At 36.7% G+C, this 22,330-nt stretch overlaps 1 protein-coding gene across 8 annotated transcripts in view; it reads left to right on the top strand.

The window, feature by feature from the left end:
* The window catches only part of RALGPS2 (Ral GEF with PH domain and SH3 binding motif 2), a 227,747-nt gene that overhangs the window by 105,315 nt on the left and 100,102 nt on the right, over positions 1-22,330 (top strand). For 7 of the 8 annotated variants that reach the window (XR_012475605.1, XM_074222124.1, XM_074222125.1 and 4 more), the window contains 2 exons: positions 4,384-4,488; positions 17,757-17,807. Coding sequence is in view for 7 of the 8 variants with exons in the window: in XM_074222124.1 (XP_074078225.1) it covers positions 4,384-4,488; positions 17,757-17,807 (156 nt within the window). In the remaining variant the exon portion in view is untranslated. The remainder of the gene's footprint in view (positions 1-4,383; positions 4,489-17,756; positions 17,808-22,330) is intronic. The other variant, XM_074222129.1, reaches the window with a different exon arrangement.

Raw genomic sequence — 22,330 nt, forward strand, 5'->3', positions numbered from 1 at the left:
CACCAGTATTATTCACTATTGTTTAGATCTTTTCTCAAATATAGAAAGACCTTTGTAAAATTTATAAAAATATGAGTTTATACACCAATTGATATGTGATCAAGGGATATAAATAGGTAGTTTTTCAATGAAAAAATCAAAACACTATGTAAGCAAAAGAAAAAAATGCTCTAAATCATTATTGTTTAGAGAAATTGAAACTTAAATAATTTTGAGACATCATCTCTTACACTTATCAAATTGGCTAAAATGATAGCTGCCCTTTAGTTGGGAATGGCTAAACAAGCTATGGTTTTTATATTGAATCTTCTCATGTTTTTCTGAGTACATGGAAAGGTTTTTAATCATTTTGTATTTAAGTGAAAATTAATAAAAAATAATTCTTAAAAAGAAATCTGGTTCTTATGAAAACTTTTGTTTATAAGATTTTTTTTTCACTTTTTGTTTAAAGTTACTTAGTATTTTAAATTTTACAGGTTGAATGTAAAGAGAATTTTTACCATTCATTTTTAAAACTTTTGAGTTCCAAATTCTCTCCCTTCCTTTTACCACCAATACCACCCGTCATTTAGAAAGCAGTCGATTTAATATAGGTCATAAATGTGTGATAATGCTGTACATTTCCATAATTTTCATCTTGTGAAAGAAAAAGAAAGTAAGTTCAGGAAAAATAAAGTGAAAAAGAAGATACGCTTCAACATGTGTTCAGTCAAGATCAGCTGTTTCTCTGGGGATGGATAGCATTCTTCATCATAAGTCCTTACAGAGTTGTCTAGGGATACTGTAATAACTAAAAAAAAATCATTTAAAGCTGATCATCCTCAAATATTGCTTATACTTTTTATATACAGTACATTTTACTTTGCATCATCTCATGTAAATCTTGGTAGGTTTTTCTGAGAGCATCCTGCACATCATTTCTTACAGTAAAATAGCATTCCATCATAATTACATACAACAATTTGTATGTAAGTTCTCTAGCTGTTTGGACATTTTTTTTCTTGTCATAATTTCCATTAAGTTCAGTAATGCTTAGATTTTTCTCTCATTAACCTATGCTCTGGTTTAACTGTTTTTGATTTAATGTCTTAGATTTTCTTCTGAGTTTTTTCCCAGTCTTTTGATTTTTGATTTCTTGTTTCTCTTAATGAGTCATTTTTAGGTCATTTAGTTGTTGAATGTTTTTCACCATTTGTTCTGAAGCATCACTTCTTCTTGTCAGGCTTTCTTCCTAGCTATTCCATTTTATATTTCTTGTTTCATTACTTCCAGGTTCTTCTATATTCTTAGATTTTTTTTTCCTCATTGAATTTCTTGTTGAGTTGCATTTCTATCTCAGCTATATTCTTGGTCATTTCTCAAACCAAGAAATAATTAATATAGGATCATTCCATTTCCTCGGGGTATTTGGCATTTTCTCTTAGTCTACTCATCTCAGACTCAGTCTCTATTGGAGGAAGCTAGGTGGGTCAAGCTTAACTGAGTGCTCTGGAGAGGACCCTTCTGGCCCAGGGGTGGGGGGCCTGATGAGGCTCTTCAGGTGATTCTAGCTCAGCTGCCCTGCTTTGCTTTGCCTTTTGATCTTCCCCCTATGCCACCCTGGCCTTTCCTGTAGATACTTTTCTCTGTCTCTTGGTTTTAAAGGCAAATACTATGCCAGACACCACCCAAACCTTTCCAGGGCTACCCCCTGTACTGAGCTCTGATAGCCATAGACTTGGGATCTCAGATTGGTCCTTACCTGGGTATGTTTGCCTATGGCTGTGTTCAGGATCCTTGGTGTTCAGATTGGAGCCACCCAGAGGTCATGTCAGCTAGTCTACACTGTTTTCCATCTTTCCTAATGTATCTATTTCAGGGTCTCCAGAGATTGGCATATCCCTGTGTTGTGTGGAGAAGTCTTCCACCAATTCTTGTTTTTTATGTCTAGATTAGTATATTTATAAGCCCTCCAGGGTGTTTGGATGAGATCCTCTTTGTTCTAGAATGCCATGCGAAAGGGAAGAGGGTGAATAAATATATTAAGCTCCTGCTGTATAATAGTCTCTTGTTTGAGTCTACCATTGCAAAATTTCAGCATTTACTATTATAGAAAAAAGCACATGACTAGACAAAATATTTGAGATGGAGGTAATAGCAGCATCTCCTCACTTCTCCATATTTGACTTCCTGGTCAAGGACTTATTCAACTAGAAACAATCAGTCAATCAATATTAATTACCTGGTATGTACTTTAAACCCTTCTAGACATGAGGGATACATGTGGAAAGAATGAAGCAATCCCCCTCATAATGAATGTTCATAAGGGCACAGTGGACAGAAACTGGTCTTGAAGTCACCAATACCTATGTTAAAATCCATGCTCACACACTCCATTTCTATGAGACCCATGCTAATCTCTTTTGTTTTCCTCAGTTCCTCATCTCAAAAATGGAATAATAATATGGTTCCTCCACTCCAGGGTTGTTATGAGAATTGGATCAGATCAGTTCAAATTTTCTGTGCTTTGTAAGTCCCTAGGTATTTGAGCTGTAGATTTTTAAACCAGTAGCTTAAAACTGCATGAAGACTATCAAAAGAGTGGTCAGTAAAGCATACTTGGCAAGATGTGCCAGCCATGGGAGTCACATCGTGCTTGCAGTGCATCTTGAAGACAGCACTTCACAGGTGGGAGAATAGGCGAGCCACATCTCAGGCAGGAGGATTGTGTGGGCCTATGGAGGCAATCCCTTCTAGTGAGGAGAGAGGAGCAGAAGAGCTTGTGTTGTATCCTGGAGCCATAGGAGTCCACTCTAACTGGGGAGTCTCTTGATTAGATCTGCACCTAGGGAAGGTTATTTTGGGCAATGAGGTATAATAATGAAGATGATGATAAGCAATTGCTCTGTGCCAAACATTTGCACCATGCTCTCTTGAGCCTTCTCTCAATTGGTCCACACAGTAAACCTGGAAGGCCCGATTATCCTCATTTCACAGCTGAGAAAAAAGATTATGTGATTTGCCTAGGGTCAGTCATACAGCTCCTAAGAGTATGAGGCAGAATTTGAACTCAAATCTCCCTGACTATCCTCTGTACCACCTGGCTATGGGATGGCCTAGTCAGGGAGATCAATTAAGTATTCAATACCATTATCTAGATAAGACATAATGTGGTGATAGCCTTGTGAGTAGAGAAGGTTAGACTGTGAGAGATGCTGTGAAGGTGGAACCACCAGGACTTGGTAATTGATTGGCTGTGTGAGGAAGTTCTAAATTCATGTCCATTGTAATTGTGAATTGATAACTATGTTTTTATAGTATAACTATTGGTTTTTAGACATCTTAGGTTTATCTTTTGCTATATAGTTGTTAAAATTGCTCAGTGAAGGGGTGCCTAGGTGGTGCAATGGATAGAACATGAGCCCTGGAGTCAGGAGTACCTGAGTTCAAATCCAACCTCAGACACTTAATAATTACCTAGCTGTGTGGCCTTGGGCAAGCCACTTAACCCCATTGCCTTGCAAAAACCTAAAAAAAAAAGAAAAGAAAAAAATTGTTCAGTGAATCAAAACTGATTTAAAGGTAATTTTTTCACCTTTTTCCCCTGAAGTGTCTTGTTTTCAGTATAAACAAGGAACCTAGATTGGAGTTGGATGGGACTACAGGAGTTATCTAGACTGACCTTTTTATTTTACAGTTGAGTTTAGAACTGAAAAAATTCTCCATAAAAATTCCATGTTAAGATGAGGAACCTGAGACCCACAGAAATTAAATGACTTGCTCAGGAGCACATGGGCAATGCAACACCAAGCTGAGTTTGAAACTTAGATTCCTTAGCTTCCTCTCTTGTATACCACATTACTAGAGTTCAGATTGGGCAGGATGGGAGGAGTAGATGATTTTAAAGTTGTCTTTGAATCTCCACTTCTGTGCTGAAAGAATTTTATATTCCTTTTTTAACCTTTCAGTGCATACATCATTGGATTTTAATTATTATATTTATTGTCCTTGTGTTTTCCAGATCCGGTCTCTAACTAAATCTTATTTCCTATATAGTAGGCATTTTAACTTAGAGAAAAAGAATAGCTTATTAATATCATTTACTCATGCAGTAGTATTAAGGTTACACCTTAAAAGATTATCTTGGCTAATTTTGCGATTTTGTAGATGAGGAAACTTTGGCTTAGAGAGATAGTAAATGAATTGCAAAGCCAGGCATTGGTCAATTCTTTTAAAAATAAAACAAATTATATATCAGATGCACTCTCAGTAGCACATTTTTGCAGTACTTAATTGTTCAATACTTTGAAAAAATTATTCAATTGTGTTTTGTCTTTTGGTTTCTATCACAGCTATAGGGGCTATGTATTAAACTGGCTATGGTATTTGCTTTTATATTGACAGAAAAGTAGCAGTTCTGAATCATTAAGTGACAAAGGCTCTGAACTGAAGAAGAGTTTTGATGCTGTGGTATTCGATGTTCTTAAGGTTACACCAGAAGAATATGCGGTAAGCAATGAGTTGGCAGCTTTTTTCTTAAATCCTTTTTTTGGTAATGAGTTGTCTCCATAGGCAAATTTGGTTTAGGGATTGAGAGGTAAAGAAAGTAGAGATTTTGGAGCAACTGGCATATTAGATGAGCAGTCCTTATTTTCATAGGTGCTGGTATGGATACCTTTATTGTAAAAAAAAAAAAATTGTATCAGCCTTGTTTTTATATTTTATTTCTGAATGTATCTGTCCCACTATTACCCTGTCAGCCAGTTTCTTATCAGAAAAGTTTTCTTTAAAAGACAAACAGCAGGAGCAGCTAGGTGGTACAATGGATAGAGCACTGGGCCTAGAGTCAGGAGGACCTAAATTCAAACATGGCTTCAAACATTTAATACTTAGCTGTGTGACCTTGGGCAAGTAACCTAACTCCATTGCCTTGCAGAAACAAACAAAAAGAGTAAACATAAACCCCCTCCAAGGAAAGAGAAATGTCAAGAAAAATATTTTTTGAAAAAAGACTACAAAGCTGTCCATAAAAACCAAATCCAACTCCTAAGTCTGACAGTATATTACTCTATATCCATGGCATCCCCAACTCCACTCCCTCCCTATCTCCCCCCCCCCCCCCACTCCACCTCCGTAAAAAAAGGAAGAGTGAATATTTTCTCAGAAATAAAGACTAAATACCTATCCATCAGTCCTGGCCACATTGGGTAGGAACTTGGCCAAAGTTTAGGCCTGCTCTTGAAAAGTACAAGAAGAAACAAAATTGAGTGTATGTGTTTGAAGAGTGTGAGGGAGTGAGTGTGCTGTCCTTAGAGTCAAAAAAAAATGTTAACTTTAAATCCTGTCCTAGACAATATCTCTGCAGACCTGGACAAGTCCTTCAACCCCTCTCAGCAAAATGAGAATATCATATCCCCTGCTTCTTAGAACTTTCAGGAAAATCAAATTGGATTTTGTATTTAACTTGAATGTCACCTGTAAGTCCATTTGGAGTCAGAGGAAAGAGAAGAGAGAGAAATAAACAGCCCCCCTCCCTCTGCCTAGACCCAACATCCAAGAATGCTACACTCCACATCACTTTAACACCAAATTAACATTGGATTGGATCATTGGTCATTGGATTAATGACCAAACCTTTGTGGAAAGAGCATGGTGCTCTTGACAGTACTGGGGAAAAAAAACTATCTTATACCCTGGGTCTTTGTGAAGTTTGATAGTTATTGTTATCATAAGAGGAGAGAAACCCTACCAACTTCATATGAATTTCCTGTATTGCACTTATATCACCTAACCCTTGAGATCTGAGCCCCCAGAAAATCAATAACAAATTTGAGGCCCTCTTTAGATCAGCATGATTCACACCTATCCCTCACACCCCCCAACCCTTCCCTGCCAAGACAAGATGATAAAAGACATTTAGCAAAAACAGGAAAGGAAAGATTGAAGGATAGATGGATGGATGGACAGTAGGACAGATTTGCTCAGTATCTACTATTCACAGGTTTTAGTATTATTAATTACATTCTTGCAATAGCCTTGGGGGGAGGTAGGTAACAGAGGTTAAGTGACTAGCTCAGGTTAACCATCTATTAAGTATCTGGGGCCAGATTTGAAATTAGGTGTCTTGATCATGAACTGATTCAGCCATTCTGAAGTGAATGCCTATTTCCTACAGAGTAATAGAAGAGAAGTGAAACTCAGACAAGCAAAATAGCTTTGAAAGTTACAAGTTGGGGCAGCTAGGTGGCGCAGTGGATAGAGCACCGGCCCTGGAGTCAGGCATACCTGAGTTCAAATAAGGCCTCAAACACTTGGTAATTACCTAGCTGTGTGGCTTTGGGCAAGCCACTTAACCCCATTTGCCTTGCAAAAACCTTAAAAAAAAAAAAAAAAAAAGAAAATTTACAAGTTGAATTTTTTATGTACTTAAAAGAAGCAAGCCCTATTATATCATTCTTTTTTTCAGAACTTAACCAAAGAAAACGAACATTTCTGTATTCTCAAATTAGAATAGCTGCTCCAACTATGATCATTGTTTTCCTCTTCTATTTTGTACATGGACATGCTCATTTGGTATCAATTTTGGAATTTTGAAAAGATATGCTAAGTCTATAGAAGCTGGTCAGATAATTTAGGAGCAGAGGAAGAAGAAAAGAAGAATAGGAATAGGTAATTCCTTGTTTAGAGGTAAGAAGACAATCATTTGTCAATCTGATAACAATAAAGGTTTGTCGTCCTCAGGAACCAGGTATAAAAGAGAAATAAAGGATATGAAACAGGCAATTTTGTCATTGAAATATGCTACTGACCAGTTGCACTGAAATAGAGATAATAGGTAATATTATCATAAACCTTTCTTAGAGGCATACCAATATACTAAGAATGATATCCAGAAAATTGCTGCTGCCATTATTGTCTACCACAAATAGTAGCTAATAACTTCTTGGCTTGCCTTAGTGAAAATTTCATCCTTCAAAAGGTAGAAAAGCCAAGAAGAGAGAATTACGTTCTGTATCTGATTATCACTGATAGGAAGGATCTAGTTGTAGAATGGAAATGATGAGAACTTTGGATTAAAGTGACCCATTTGATCTTGGACTTGTGAAAGGAGAGGAAATCTATAATTTAGCATTTTTTAAGTCTATCTACTGATTTCTTTGTTATTACCATAAATATGCTCATAACATTTGTCCTTAAAAATCTTTCAGTTGACCCATCTCTGTTCATAAGCTATTGTCCTCTATCTCTTTTCTTGACCAAACTCCTAAAAAAAAACCCATAAATTTGTATCCACTTTCATTCATTCCCCAATTTCTTCTATTCTGACTCCTTGATCTTATCACTCATTGAAACTTCTCTCCGAACTTAATTACCTACTTTATTGCCAAATGTGCCGTCTTTTCAGTCTTCATCTTTTTTGACCACTCTACTGCATTTCTCTCTGGTTGCACTCGATCCTTCTTTTCTTCTCCTGTGTACTCTTCTCTAAGATTTTATTACAGTCATCTCTCTTATTTTTACTCCTAATCATCTGATTTCTCCTTTGCTGTTTATCATCATCAGTATCTTAACCTCTAACTATGAATGTATCTCAAGCCCCTGTTTTGATCTCTCTCTCTTCCTACTCTCTTGATGATTTCATAATTTTTCATAATCTTGGCATTTTCTTGTAGTTCTCACTCTCTTTTCTTCCACATATCCAAACATTTGTCAGATGTCCCAATTTCTTTTTTTCTTTTTTAGGTTTTAGCAAGGCAATGGGGTTAAGTGGCTTGCCCAAGGCCACACAGCTAGGTAATTATTAGGTGTCTGAAGCCAAATTTGAACTCAAGTACTCCTGACTCCAGGGCCGGTGCTCTGTCCACTGCACCACCTAGCCACCCTGATGTCCCAATTTCTAACCCCTCTTCTCCACTCCCTTTAGACCAGGACCCCTCTTCTCTAGCTATTTGGGTCCCACAGTAGTTGAGGCCTTCTCCAACTCTTGCCTATACTATAGCAATGGTCTCCTTAATTGATCTTCTTGCTTAAAATTGATCTCCACTAACAATTCATCCTCTCAGCCTTCTAAGGGGATTTTCCTTAAATGTAGATCTCACCTTGTCCTTCCCCTACTCAGTAAAATCTGATGGTTTGGTCTTGCTTTGAAGATCAAATATATACAGTTTTGACTTTTAAGTCCCAAACTTGGCCCCAACCTATCTTTCGAACTTCTTGACATAGTAGTTCCCTTCCCACCCTCTGTGATCTGGTAAAAGTGGCCTTCTCTCTGTTTCTTTCATTGGACACTGTGTCTCCAACCTCCATGCCTTTCCACTGACTACCCTTTGTGCCTCTAGTGCTCTTCTTCCTCATCTCTGCTTCTTAGAATTCCTTTTCTCCTTCCAGATCAGCCTACAAATATCATCTTCTACATGAATCCTTTCCTCATTGTTCCTCCTATCCCAACTATTAGTACTTCTCCCCAAACTATTTTGTATTTAACTTGTTGTTACTGAGTCATTTTCCAGTCATGCCCTACTCTGTGTGACCCCATTTGGGGTTTTCTTGGCAAAGACACTAGAGTGGTTAGTCATTTCCTTCTCCAAATCATTTTACAGGTAAGGAAACTGAGGCAAAGTGGGTTAAATGACTTGCCCAGGGTCGAACAACTAGTAGGTGTCTGATGCTGGAATTGAACTTCCTGACTGGGTCTGGCACTCTATCCACTGTTCCACTTAGCTTCTGTATGTAATTACTTTGTGTTTATTCTGAATATGTACTTTTTTTTTTGTCTCTTATTTGAATGTAAACCTCATGAGAGTTTCATGTTTGCTTTTGGAGAGTTTCATTGTTTGCTTTTGTGTTGTCAACATCTTGCATGTCTTCCACAATGCCTGCAGTATGAAGAGGTGTTTAATAAATGCTTATTAGTTTATTGTTTTATTGCATAGGTATTCTATATTCATTGATCTGCTTTTATATTTCATATGCCATAATTCGTTTAGCCATTCTAATGTAATACATTTTGTTTCAAGTTTTTCTTACCAGAAGTGCTGATTATTATTTTTGCAGTAGTAGTAGTAGTAGTAGTAGTAGTAGTAGTAGTAGTAGTAGTAGTTGTTATTATTATTATATGTGATATGTGAGATTTCTGTGTCTGGATCTCCTTGGGTTTCATGCCCAAAAGGTCTTTTCCTCTTGTTGTAGTTTAAATTATTATATTTGGTTTGTGTTGTTGCTTTGAAGTTAGCTTTATGAGTTATGTTGCCCCCAACACATTCTGCCATTTTGCTTGTCACTTATTTTCTTGGCAAGATTTTACAAATTAATTTATGTTCCAATTCCTATTGGAGCACTAATGCATTGTTGGAGTTGTGAACTTATCCAACCATACTGGAGAGCAAATTGGAACTGTTTCCAAGGGGCTAGAAAACTCTGCATACCCTTTGACCCAACTATACCACTGCTAAGTCTGTATCCCAAAGTGATCACACAAAAGAGAAAAGAACAAAAAAGGACCCACACATACAAAAATATTTATAGCAATTCTTTTTGTTGTGGCAAAGATTTAGATGGGAATGCCTATCAACTGGGGAATGGTTGAAAAAGTTGTAGTATATGATTGTAATGGAATACTGTTGTTCTATAAGAAATCATGGGCAAATGAATTTCAGAAATAACTAACATGAACTGATGCTTAGTGAAGTGAGCAGAAACATTATACACAGTAACAACGTTGCACAATGATCAAATGTAATTAGACTTTGCTTCCAAAAGACTAAAGATAGATGCCATCCCCATTCAGAGAAAGAACTATATCTGAATGTAATTTAAATCATGATATTTTTACTTTTTTTGTTTTTTCTTTCTCTTTTGTTTTTTTGTTTTTAGATTTTTTTGCAAGGCAAATGGGGTTAAATGGCTTGCCCAAGGCCACACAGCTAGGTAATTATTAAGTGTCTGAGACCGGATTTGAACCCAGGTACTCCTAACTCCAGGGCCAGTGCTTTCCACTGTGCCACCTAGCCGACCCTCTTTCTCATTTTTCTAATTATTTTTGCATAGCATGACTAATTTGAAAAAATAACATGGTTATATCTGTCTAACCTATATCAGATTGCTTGTTGTCTTGGAATTGGGGGAGGGAAGGAGAAAAATTGTTTCAAAAAATCTTATGAAAATGAATGTTATTAAGTATTTAAAAAAAAAAATCAATGTTCCCATGGCTTCCAAGAGATCAGATTTTGCTGGACTAGTAAGCTTTTTTGGTCTTTTCATAGTAGCAATTAATTTTTTGGTTAAACTTCTTTTAAATTCATTTATTTTATCCATTTCCCAATTGTAGGCATCATCAGATTGCTTATATTAGTTTGGAGTTGTTTTAGTTACCATTGGTTGTTCAGTTGTGTCCAACTCTTTGTAACTTCATTTGGGATTTTCTTGCAAAGATTCTAGAGTAGTTTGCCATTTGCCTTTAGTTATTTAGTTATTTTTATTCTTATTGTCCATCTTACTCCTTTTTAACATCCTAATGATGTATCTATACCAGCTCCTCAAATTGAGGATTGACTGTATCAATGAGTCTTTTAAACATAAAATTTTTAAAACATACAATTTCATCTTTTATTTTTAACATCCATTGCCTTTATTCTTTAAGTAGATATTCATAGTGTATATAAATATGAGATTTCTCAGTAATCTATAAGTATTGGAGCTCATGTTTCATATTCTTGAACTATATTTTTCTTTGAACTTTAAAAAAAATTTTAATTTAAGGCAGTGGGGTTAAGTGACTTGCCCAAGGTCACACACAGCTTTGCAGTTATTAAGTGTCTAAAGTTGGATTTGAATTCAGGTCCTCCTAACTCCAGGGCTAGTGCTGTATCCACTACACCACCTAACTGCCCCTTTGAACTATATATATATTTTAGGTTTTTGCAAGGCAAATGGGGTTAAGTGGCTTGCCCAAGGCCACACAGCTAAGTAATTATTAAGTTTCTGAGACCAAATTTGAACCCAGGTACTCCTGACTCCAGGGCTGGTGCTTTATCCACTGTGCCACCTAGCCGCCCCTGAACTATATTTTTGAACAATCTTTTTGTTATCTTCCCACTCGCACATTTAATTCTGTGCATCTCAAAGCATATGTTGATTTAATATGCAGTTTTTTAATTGAGATTTCTTCTAGCTGCATCCTTTACCAAGATGTTAGAACTTAAGCTGCAGTTATTTACAAAATGTCTTTTTTGCAAGAGGTGACTAAATAGTAGCTAGGTGACATAGAAGGCACTAGACCTGAAGTCAGTAAGATCAGAGTTCAACTACTCATTATTCAGACACTTATTAATTGGATGGCCTGGTGAGGTACTAATTAAGCTATGAAATTATGAAATGGGGCAAGCATTCCTGATCCTTTGGATTCTTGCTTGGAAAGATTATGATGGCAGTGGGAAGTAGGACTGCTATCGCATTTTAATAAAGCACAGAAAGGATAGGGGAGAACAGCACAGAAAGTTAAGAAAATAGCAAAAAGGAATACTGAGGCAGATCGCCTGGGGGGGATAGGGTGGCAGTGTGAGGAAGAGGATGAAGAGGAGGAGAGACACAATCACTCAGGTAACTGTGAATTCAAGTTGGGAGCTCTTGGAAGCAATGGATCCAATGGAGTTGAAAGTACTGAAGGACAAGGATTTGGAGGTCTCATTTTTATAGGGTTTTTATGGGGGGACAGATTTAGTCTTTTCTGTACCGCCAGTCAGTTCATTAACATATTAATAACCCCATTGGAGTGAAGAAACAAGACTGTGTCCTTGTTCCCATGGTTTTTAGCATGTTTTCAGTCATATTATCAAATGCCTTCACTGAGGATGAACACAGGATAAAGGTCAGCTACTGTACTCGTGGCAAATTTTTGAACTTGAAAAAGCTACAAGCTTAGATCAAAATGGAGGGAGTGTTGGTGCATGATCTTCTGTTCATAGACGATTATGCACTGAAACTGGGATGTAACTAGGTATGGATTGATTCTCTGCGGCTTGTGCTAATTTTGGATTAACAATTAACACCAATATCAGCTAATACCACACCATCCATTTGTAAAATCATTAGTTAATAGCAAATGGAGAGGCTTTTAAATACTATAGACAAGCTCACTTAGCTTGGCAGTGTCCTTTCCAAGGAGGACACTTTTTGACACTTGCATTGCCAGAGCTTGCTTAGTATTTGGGGGACTCTAAAAGAAAGTGTGGGAGACAAGAGGTATTAGACTAACTGCCAAACTGAAGGTCTACAGAGCCATGTGATGACCTCATTGCTATAAGCCTGTAAAACCTGGAGAGTCTACCAGCACCATGTCAGGAAATTGAATTGCTTCCCTTTAAATTGTCTTAGGAAGATTCTGAAGATCAACTGGAAGGAGAAGATCCCAGATACTGTAGTCCTTTCTTGAGTCAAACTGCCAAGCATTCAAAGATTGCAACTGTGATGGGCTGGGCATGTTGTTTGAATGCCAAACATGCTTGCCAAAAAAAAAAACACTATTATGGAGAACTCACACAGGGCAAGCACTCACAGGTGAATCAGAAGAAGCAATACTGGGACTCTCAAGTCTCTCTTAAGAACTTTGGAGAGACCCTGGCACAGGACCACTGAGCCCTCTGAGCCCTCATCGGAAAGGGTGTTTGTGCCCTGTGATCAAGGCAGAATTGAAGCAACTCAAAGGAAATCTGAGATGTGTAAGTTTGGAAACTAACCTCAGTTGTTCACAAGGACTTTGTGCCCGATCGCTGGCGGTGCATTCCAAGTTTGTATTGGTCTCACCAGCCACAGTTGCACAGACTGTAACTTGTCTCTAATATAAAATGATATTGTTTTGGTCTTTGATACAAGAACCATCACCTCATTAACATTTCCATATTAACATATTCAAATTTGTAACATTTGGTGTCCTGCTGATCTTATCATGGAGGTTTGGAATTTACCTGAGATTTACATGTCATGAGACTAAAAGGCTCTGACAGCAAGCCTAAATGGCTTTCCTTAAATTAGCACATATTACCAGGATGTGATTTTTTTTGTTGATATATAATATGATTTGCATGTTATGTTTCTTTGATCTTTGGGACTACTAGATTCCCCTTTGCAATTTCACTTCTTGCTATTTTGCTACTTTATCCTGGCTACTTATAAATTTACTCTACTGACTAGTAGTGGATGAGGGAGGGTAGTCAGGGAATTCAGAACAGGTTATAGTTTTAACACACCTAGGCAAGGTGCTTTAGTAATGTTATGTTGCGGCTTGCTTCCTTCAGGGCCCTTTCAACGATGACCTCCCTCCTGGAGGGGAGCTGAGAATAAGGAGTCCAGCCAACACTGCCTTATGCCTCAAGCTTAAATTTATTACTGCTTAGCTTCTAACATATATACTATTGGGTTTTCCAGGGTAGAACAAAGAAAATAAGGAAATGGGGGGATGTGCAAGCAGTCTATGTACAGCACTTGCTTTACAGGATAAGGGGGGTACGTTATGGGGGAGGTGGTTAAACACAGCTGTGTCCTGTGCCCTTGGTCTGTGGGGCGGAAACACCAGCTCCCTAGGACTCCGGTGCACCTTATCTCTCAGGGCGGCATGCCAGCTCCTGAGATTGTGTCCAGGTGGCGGGGCTGTTAGAATAGCCTGTGTTCCCACAATGTTAACTTCTGTCCACCTCAGTTTCTTCATCTGTAAGATGGGGTTAACAGTACTTACCTCCTTCCAGAGATGAGTGAGGATAAAATGAGATAATTGTAAGGTGCTTTGCAAACTTCCAAGCACTACTACTTTCTTACACTACCAGTTACTTTGCTCTACTATTACTATTAATTAGCCTCTGAAATGAAAGCAGTAACTTTAGTTTGCTTTCTGATGACATCATCAAGAATTCTTTTCATGCCAAGAGAAAATCTTTAAGGTATTAGAGATGTTTGACTCAAGAAAAAGAGACCTGAGGGAGCTATGTGAGCTCTTTTCAAATATCTTGAAAGGGGGGCGGCTAGGTGGCATAGTGGATAAAGCACCAGCCCTGGAGTCAGAGTACCTGAGTTCAAATCCGGTCTCAGACACTTAATAATTACCTAGCTGTGTGGCCTTGGGCAAGCCACTTAACCCCGTTTGCCTTGCAAAAAAACCTAGGAAAAAAACCCAAATATCTTGAAAGGCTTTCAAATTAACAGGAATTAAACTTGTTCTTTTTGAATCGAAAAAGACAAAAGTAAAGAATAAAGACGTTTAGGCTTCAGTTAAGGAACAACTTAAAATCAGAATTCTCCCAAAGAGTAATGAACTAAACCTTAAAAAAAAAGAATAATGAACTGCCTTGGGTTGTAGTGGGAAGAAATGTTTCTAACATGTTGGGTCCCTCCTGTGTGATGCCCTGTATTGAGTTTATTGGGAGGACATGAACTTGAATTCCACAGGGGGGGACAGGCACCAGATGGGTTGCTATTTGAAATATTAAAAGAAACACCCAAATCAGATCTGGTGAAATTCACCACTTAACTGTTTGTGCGTTTAATCTGAACAATTTTTTTCTTTTTAAAAATTTTATTTGAGTTTTGAGTTTTACAATTTTTCTTCCAATCTTACTTCCCTCCCCACTATGGAAAGCAATCTGTCAGTCATTATTTTATTTCCATGTTGTACATTGATCCAAATTGAGTGTGATGACAGAGAAATCACATCCTTAAGGAAGAAACAAAAAGTATAAGAGATAACAAGATCAGACAGTAAGATAGTTTGTTTTTTTTCCTAAATTAAAGGGAATAGTCCTTGAAATTTGTTCAAATTCTGCACAGCTCTTTATCTGGATACAGATGGTATTCTCCTTTGCAGACAGCCCAGAATTAATTGTCCCTGGTTGTTGCACTGATGGAACGAGCAAGTCCGTCGAGGTTGAACATCACTCCCATGTTGCTGTTAGGGTGTACAGTGTTTTTCTGGTTCTGCTCATCTCACTCAGCATCAGTTCATGCAGATCCCTCCAGGCTTCCCTGAATTCCCGTCCCTCCTGGTTTCTAATAGAACAATAGTTGAACAAATTTTTTTAAAGTAATTTTTTAAAATTTTCTTTCCTTTCTATCAGTGATGTGAACTAGAAAGTAAGCATATGAATTAGTTTTTAGTGGTTCTCATTTTTCTTTTTTATTTGGGGAGGAGTAATATATCATTTCTGGTTTTTTCTTTTATTCTTTGGAAACTTTTGCTATTTGAAAATTCATGAAAGACAAACCAAGTACTTTCAAAATGACATCCCACAACATGATTTCTTTATTTTGATTTTGATCATTTCCAGCCATTCTTTCCCAACCTGATTTTCTTTAGAGCTAAATTTCCACTCACTGATACTGAACATCTGGTACTGAGGTCGTTCCATTGTCATCAGTAATAGGTTCAGATTGCTATGGAAACATCTATTTTATTTCTAGTTTATTTGTTGTTCTTATTTCAGGTTCATCTTTAATATTCTTAAATTGATCAGACTTAACTGGGTCATATACTTAAATTTTTTGAAGTCTTAGAAACACTACTGTTTTTCAGTTTCATAAGATAATATTGATAAAGTGACTTTGTTTATACTTCTGGCAAGGAGATCAAGGTTTCCTAGATTAATTCTTGACTTCATTGTTGAGGTAGATTTTGTATAAGTTCAGTCAATAAATCAAGACATCTTTTATTAGACTCTGCTATGGGATGGACATTGTGCTGTGCACTAGGGGACTGAAGGAAGGTTCCAGCAGGAGAGACACTGCCTAAGTGGGAGGTGATGTCATAGCAAAGGCTTTAGCGGGGGAGTGAGACTGGGGGCAGCTGAGAGTGAAATCTAAGCTGAATTTGAAGAAAGCCTGGAAGGGGAAAGAGCAGTACAAAAATGGGGGTCAGTCTTTGAAAAGATGTGGAGTCTGGAGATTGCATGTTGTGTTTGAGGAAACAGCAAGAAAGCCAGTGGAATTGGATGTTGGAGAGACAGTGTGTAAGATGACTGGAAAGGTAAGGGGGTTTTAAAAACCAATCATATATTTATATTTGATCCTCAAGGAGGAAACAACTAGCAGACTATTGTTACAACAATCTAGGCATGAGATAATAAGGACCTTCACTTGGGTGGATGCTAAATGAGTAGAGAAACACTGGAGAAGGGTTATTCACTTGGGACATATTTTATAGGACTCGTAATAGAATGGATATAGGAGGTAACTGACATTGAGCTTTTGGGTCTGGACAGCTAGGAGAGTGGTGGACCCTCCATAATAATAGGTTACAATTAAATTTTTAAAAGGTGATCATTAGTCTTTTATTTTTTTTCTGGTTTTAAAGTTTAAATGAGTTTTGTGTAGCTGTTGTATTTGCATGAAGTCTTTCTGTATTTTTTCCTAATTTAGTGTCAGCTTTGTGGAGGGACATTTTTTAATTTGTATTTGTTTCATGGACCAGCCTTCTGAGCTGATTGTCCTCCTCTCACTTAACAAGACTGGCTTCTGGGTTGCAGACAGTTTGTGTCACCTGGCCTGAACTTGCAGTCTGAAGATTGATAGAACTGTCAGTTTGAACTTCCTTCTGGTTAGCCCTGGAAAATTCAGAATCTCCTGCCTACATTCTGTGGTTAAACTTTAGCTAGAATAAGATTTTAACATTAAATAACTTAGATGTGCTTTAAGCTTTACAAAGGCTTTTTCCTATTATGCTTATAGTAATGATATAAATAGGTGCCTTAGTAATTATTACAATTTTACAAAGGAGGAAATAGATTCTCTAAGATGTTAAACTATTTGCCCCAGGCCACAGGTGGAATAGGGGTGGTAGGAGCAGGCTTCTCTTGGTAAGAGATAAGGAGGGCATGTGATTGGGAGAGAGTTGAGAGATGTGTGTGTGTTTTTTCCCTGGGGAAAGAAAAGTTGCTGAAATAATATTCTGTGTTGGACACTAGGGGGCAGGTCAGATTAGGCCATCTAATGAATATTGTTTCTATAAGTTGAGAGATGGAAAAACCATGGTACCTTGACAATTTGACCATTTGGGAGTACTTGTGTGAGATGCAAAAGTGTTAATCATCTTAAACAATTTGAAAAAGTCTATTTTTCTGTAGTCCTTTTAGAAATCTGTGGTTCCATGAAACAATTTTACTAAAAGTATTTGATTGGGTGAATAACAGAATTTATAACAAAAACAGAAGAAATTTCCACAAATCTTTTTGTAGGCATGGCCTAGGAGTGATCTTGTTTTAGTGCATTTGTCAGTTTAATGGCAAATGGCTTATGTGTCTTGTCAAGATAGGCATCTGTTATTTTCCAGTCAGTGCGTAGCACAGTGCTTTGCATACTCTTTATACATAGGAGAAAGTCTTTCTTTGGTGATTGATATTGCCTTTGATATTTCTCATTGAGGCCAGTTGAGAAAGTTTTGTTCAGCGTATGTGTATGTGCATATCGTGTATTCCTTTCCTGCACTTCCCTGTGAAAAGTGATATATGGAGAGATATTAGACTAATGAAACCTCATACATTTATGAATGAAACTAAAATGCTTACGTTTCATGACAGAAATTTGCTTTAAAATTTGAACTGTGTATGTATACGTGAACATGTATATTATTTATGTAAATCCCTTATAATATTCTTTATAGTTAAAAAATTCTAACAGAATATGTTTTGAGATATTGTAAATGTGATTTTAACATAGTCATGTTAGTAAGCCTGATAAGTTATGTAGGATCATAAAATATTACATTAATTTTGATTATAATACATTATTTTTCATTTTAGGGTCAGATAACATTAATGGATGTCCCAGTATTTAAGGCTATTCAACCAGATGTGAGTAATACATGGATTTTATTTTTCTATATGAAATTTTTTGTTAATTTGAGACTATTAAAAACATCTTGTATTAATTTGATAAAATCTTACAAAATAGCATTGACAATTATAGTGCTTACAGAATCAGAATTTTAGAACTAGAAAGGATCTTAGGGATGATTTAATCTCATTTCACAAAGAAATAAAGGCTCTGAGAGATTGATTGTTCAATTATAAATTTATTTTAATTCTATTTAATGTATCATATTTCTGTTATTATTGAGTAAAGTGACAATAAGAATTTACACTTAGATTTTCATTTCCAGGTATGTGGGATTTAGGAAATACAATTAGAGACCTAGAGAAATTAAGTGATTCACTTAGGGTTATATGATTTGAAGTGAAATTGAGACCCCTCTGGCTCCAAGGCCAGCTCTATATCCACTAAGCCATATTTCCTCTCAAACGTCTCATAGTGATGCATATAAGAGATATGGGAAAACACATTATATTGAAGAATTTTTTAAAGGAAGGAATATTTGTATATATTTAAAGCATTTGGTATAGGTTTATAGGTTTAGATTCAGCATACAGGGTAGAGGGAAAAAACGAAAGCCTAAGATCTAAAGATTCTACAGCATAAAGTCTAGAAGACAACAAAAGCTATATTAGGAAAAAGAACATCAAATATGTATAGGACTGCTGTTTAGTCTAGACAGGGTGAGGGGGAGTTGCTGCAGAACTTTATTTTGATTGTTTTCTTTGACAAGAAGAATGATCTTTAATGTGGAAAGGACAAAGCAGAGATGACTAATTGATACCCAAGATAATTAGGGAGATAGTGAACACTGAGCTGCTCTTGATCAGTTTTGAATAAAGCCCAGATCAACAATGACCTCAGTTACTGCTCTAACTGGCAAGCATGATTGCTGAGCCTACTGTCAGTGCTTTCTGGAGGATTATGATGAATGAGAGAGGTGCTATAGTTTTTGGAGAAGAGTAAATATTGTCCTAATTGTCAAAAATAGAAAGAGAAAAGAGTCTGCAAACTGCTTGCCACTTTTCTACATCCTTGTATAATTCTTGTATGTGTTATTGAATGAATGGTTGGCAAGAAATGGAATTCAATGCTTTATCAAGGATAGGCCATTTGAGACCTTTCACTTCCTTATGTGGTAGTCTTTGTAGATTGGAAAAAGGAACAGAGACCACCATCATGCTCAACTTGTACAAAAGGTGGCAAGACATGGACCAGGTGATGATTCCAGGAACTTCTAAGAAGGAAAACCAAATAGAATAGGATACCAAGCTCATTTCCATATCTGGATATAATAATAGTACCTGCCTCATAGATGTGAAGATTCTTTATATAAAACACTCTGCAAATTTTAAAGTATGATATAAATGTAATCTGTTTTCTGGAGAGTTTACAAATACTAGCAAGAACTCTGGTTTTAAATGTACCCTTGAATCAACATCATAAAAACATGCATTAGTGAACATATCAATATTTACTTTTGAAAATTACATTTATGATTCATCTTAATATGTAGAATGTAAAGTATTTCCAAAGTTTAAAATATAATACAAATTAAAATAGTCAACAAATGGCACATCTAGTATTCAGTTAAAAGAATTTGAGTAAAACTAATATAAATGCTTTAAAATGACTTAAATTTAAACTACAGCTCTTGCTAGTAGAGGAAAAGATCAGTTGAATCAGCAATCATTTATTAATTGCTTACTCTCTAGGTGCTGTGCTAGTCACTAGAAATGCAAAGACAAAAGCAAAATTCTCCTATCTCTCAATGAGCTTTAACACTAATGAGTAGATTATGTAAAGATAACGTGTATAGGAAACATATCTAAAGTAAGCAGAAAGGCCTTGGAGAGCAAGGCCCTATTAACTGAGGGGAGTACTAAAGACTCCAGCAGAAGGTAATACTTAAGCTGAGTCCTGAAGGGAACCAAGGAAAAGAGCAGAGATTGGGAGCAAGGAAATGTTTTTTGATTGTATGTCCTGATCATTAGCAGCCACAAAAAAATTGAATAAACCTTTGATATATTTATATATGCATATTTGTTTACATATAAGTTATACATTTTCACTATTCATGCTAATGATGCACATTAGAAATTCACAGAGTGAGCTAAAAGTAAAATGTTACTGAATATGAATCTTTGAGGACTATTGGAGGTGACCTGTCAAACCTGTGCTCTAGGAAAGAACTTTGGCAGCTGTGCAGATTATTAGAGAAGTAAACAGGAGGGAGGGAGACCAAATTTAAGAGCAGGTAAAGCAGTAATGAGGACTGGAACTGGGGAGCAGAACATATGAATAGAGATTAGAGCAAAGTGAAAGAAATTCTGGAGTCAAAAATGACTAGAGTTTGGGAATTAATAGGGTAACAAAGTACTTATTGTATGTATCTGAGAATACACTCCTTGCTCTAAAGGAGTTCACATTTCTAGTGAAAGCGATGACTGGGATAAAAAACTAGAATTTCAAACAATGTGATAGAGAGACCAGGTGGCATTTGAATTGTGTCTCAAAGGAAACCAGAAAAGCTAAGAAACAAAAGGTAAGAAGGGGAGAAAATTTTAGGCATGGGAATTAGACATCAAATAGGCCAATGGATAATAGAGCGGGAAGAGTTTGGGGCAGAGAGATCACTTATAAAGTTATTTCAATAGTCCATGTGAATAATGCTTAAAGCCAGAACCAGGGGAGTTATGAAAGTAAGAAGAGTTTGGATGTGAGTGATTTTAAAGATATGGATTTTAAGAGTTCAGGATTACATAGAGCTTGTACACCTGAATGAGTAGGAGGATAGTGTTACGTTCGACAATAACAGGCAAGTCTGAATTGAAGAAGATATGATTATGGGGGAAAAATACCAAAGTTTCTTTTAGACATTGTGATTTTGGAGTGACAGTGGAATATTCAATTGGAGATGTTCCAAAGGAAGTTGGTGATAGGCAACTATACGCATGAGTGATACTAGTTCTGGGAATCATCTACATAGAGATGATCATTAAACCCTTGTGAGCAGATGAGATATTAGTATAGAGGGGAAAAGATAGGAAGACCCAGGACAGAACCTTTAGAGGACATTCATGATTAGAGGACATGACTTGAACATTGATCTAACAAAAAAGACAAAGGTCAGTAGGAGCAAGCAGAGTGTTCTATCTTGAAAATCTGGGAAGGAAGGGAGATTATCAACCATGTTAAGAATAAAAATTGAGAAAATGATAATTAAATTTGACAACCAAAAGATTATCAGTTTTGAAGAGCTCAGTTTAAATTGAAGGCTGAGATCAGAAGCCAGATTTTAGAGGATGGAGTTAAGAATCAAGAGTTGAAGATGACACCAAGGTTGCAAAAATGAGCATCTGGAAGGATGGTGGTAAGTTAACAGGAACAGGTGAATTTGGGAGGAAAGAACATGATAAACTTTTTAATATAAATTGTAACTCATCCATACCTGCTCATCTTGGGTGTGTCTCCTACCCAACTCAAGAGGGGCACAGAGCAGCCAGAGGGGGATCCTGCCAGAGCCATGAGCTTATTTAAGACCTGAGAGAGGCGCCCCCTTAAAGGGGGAAGTGTGGTTTTGTTAGAGAAAAGACATGAAAGAGATGTTTCATCTTCCTATCCTTAGATCATTTGGTCACCTACTTTTGGGGATCTGACTATAGTCTCATGGTCCTCAAGCAAAGTGTCTGAGTCCTCTTTGTTTCTTCTTTTATTCCCTTTTTAATAAAAGTGAAGTAGAACAAGCCACCAAAAAAGGTCTTTTGTACTTGGCATCCCTCATTAGCCTCAATTCATTCTGAATTTTAGCATTCCTGACAGTTTTAAAACTTGAACCATGCCACACTATTTTATTCATCTTCTGTTACCTGGTCTTGGTTTTACCTGCTGTATATTTCTTTGTAAAATCTATGTTGTTTGTATTTAGACACATTATATTTTGGACGTGACATTTTTTCCTCAGTGGAATTTCTTTTTCCTTTGTTTCAAAATTTCATTCTTGAGCAACTCCTATCCCTCTTGGATTGACTTTTTTAAAATTTTAAACCACTAGATCCTATTTTTCTCCAAACTTTTTGAAATCTGCTTTCCAAAAATCTGTCATAGATAACAAAAATTATGTCCTATTCCAAGTTTCCTCTTTTCTATCACAAACTCTAGAAGGGAATGAAGTCTTCCCTCCCCCTCTCAGCATTCCCATTATTTTTACCTCTGTTCCTGACTGTTAAAGAGAATTATTCATCTTCTTGGTTCCTTCATCTTTTGCAGAATGAATATATTTCTCAGACAAGTCATTTAGTCAACAAACACTTAATGAAATGCTTACTGAATGTATGTCAGACACTTTGTTAAGTTCTGGCAGTTCAAAACAAGGTGAAACCACAGAAGCTACTCACAAAGAAGGCACATTACAGAGGGGGAGACAGGACGCAAGTATCTGTGTACAACTAAGATACTGATGATATCACAGGTGATTTCAGAGAGAGGATCCCTTTAGGAGCCA

The sequence above is a fragment of the Macrotis lagotis genome, chromosome 2 (genome assembly GCF_037893015.1).
Source record: "Macrotis lagotis isolate mMagLag1 chromosome 2, bilby.v1.9.chrom.fasta, whole genome shotgun sequence".
Lineage (NCBI taxonomy): Eukaryota > Metazoa > Chordata > Mammalia > Peramelemorphia > Peramelidae > Macrotis > Macrotis lagotis.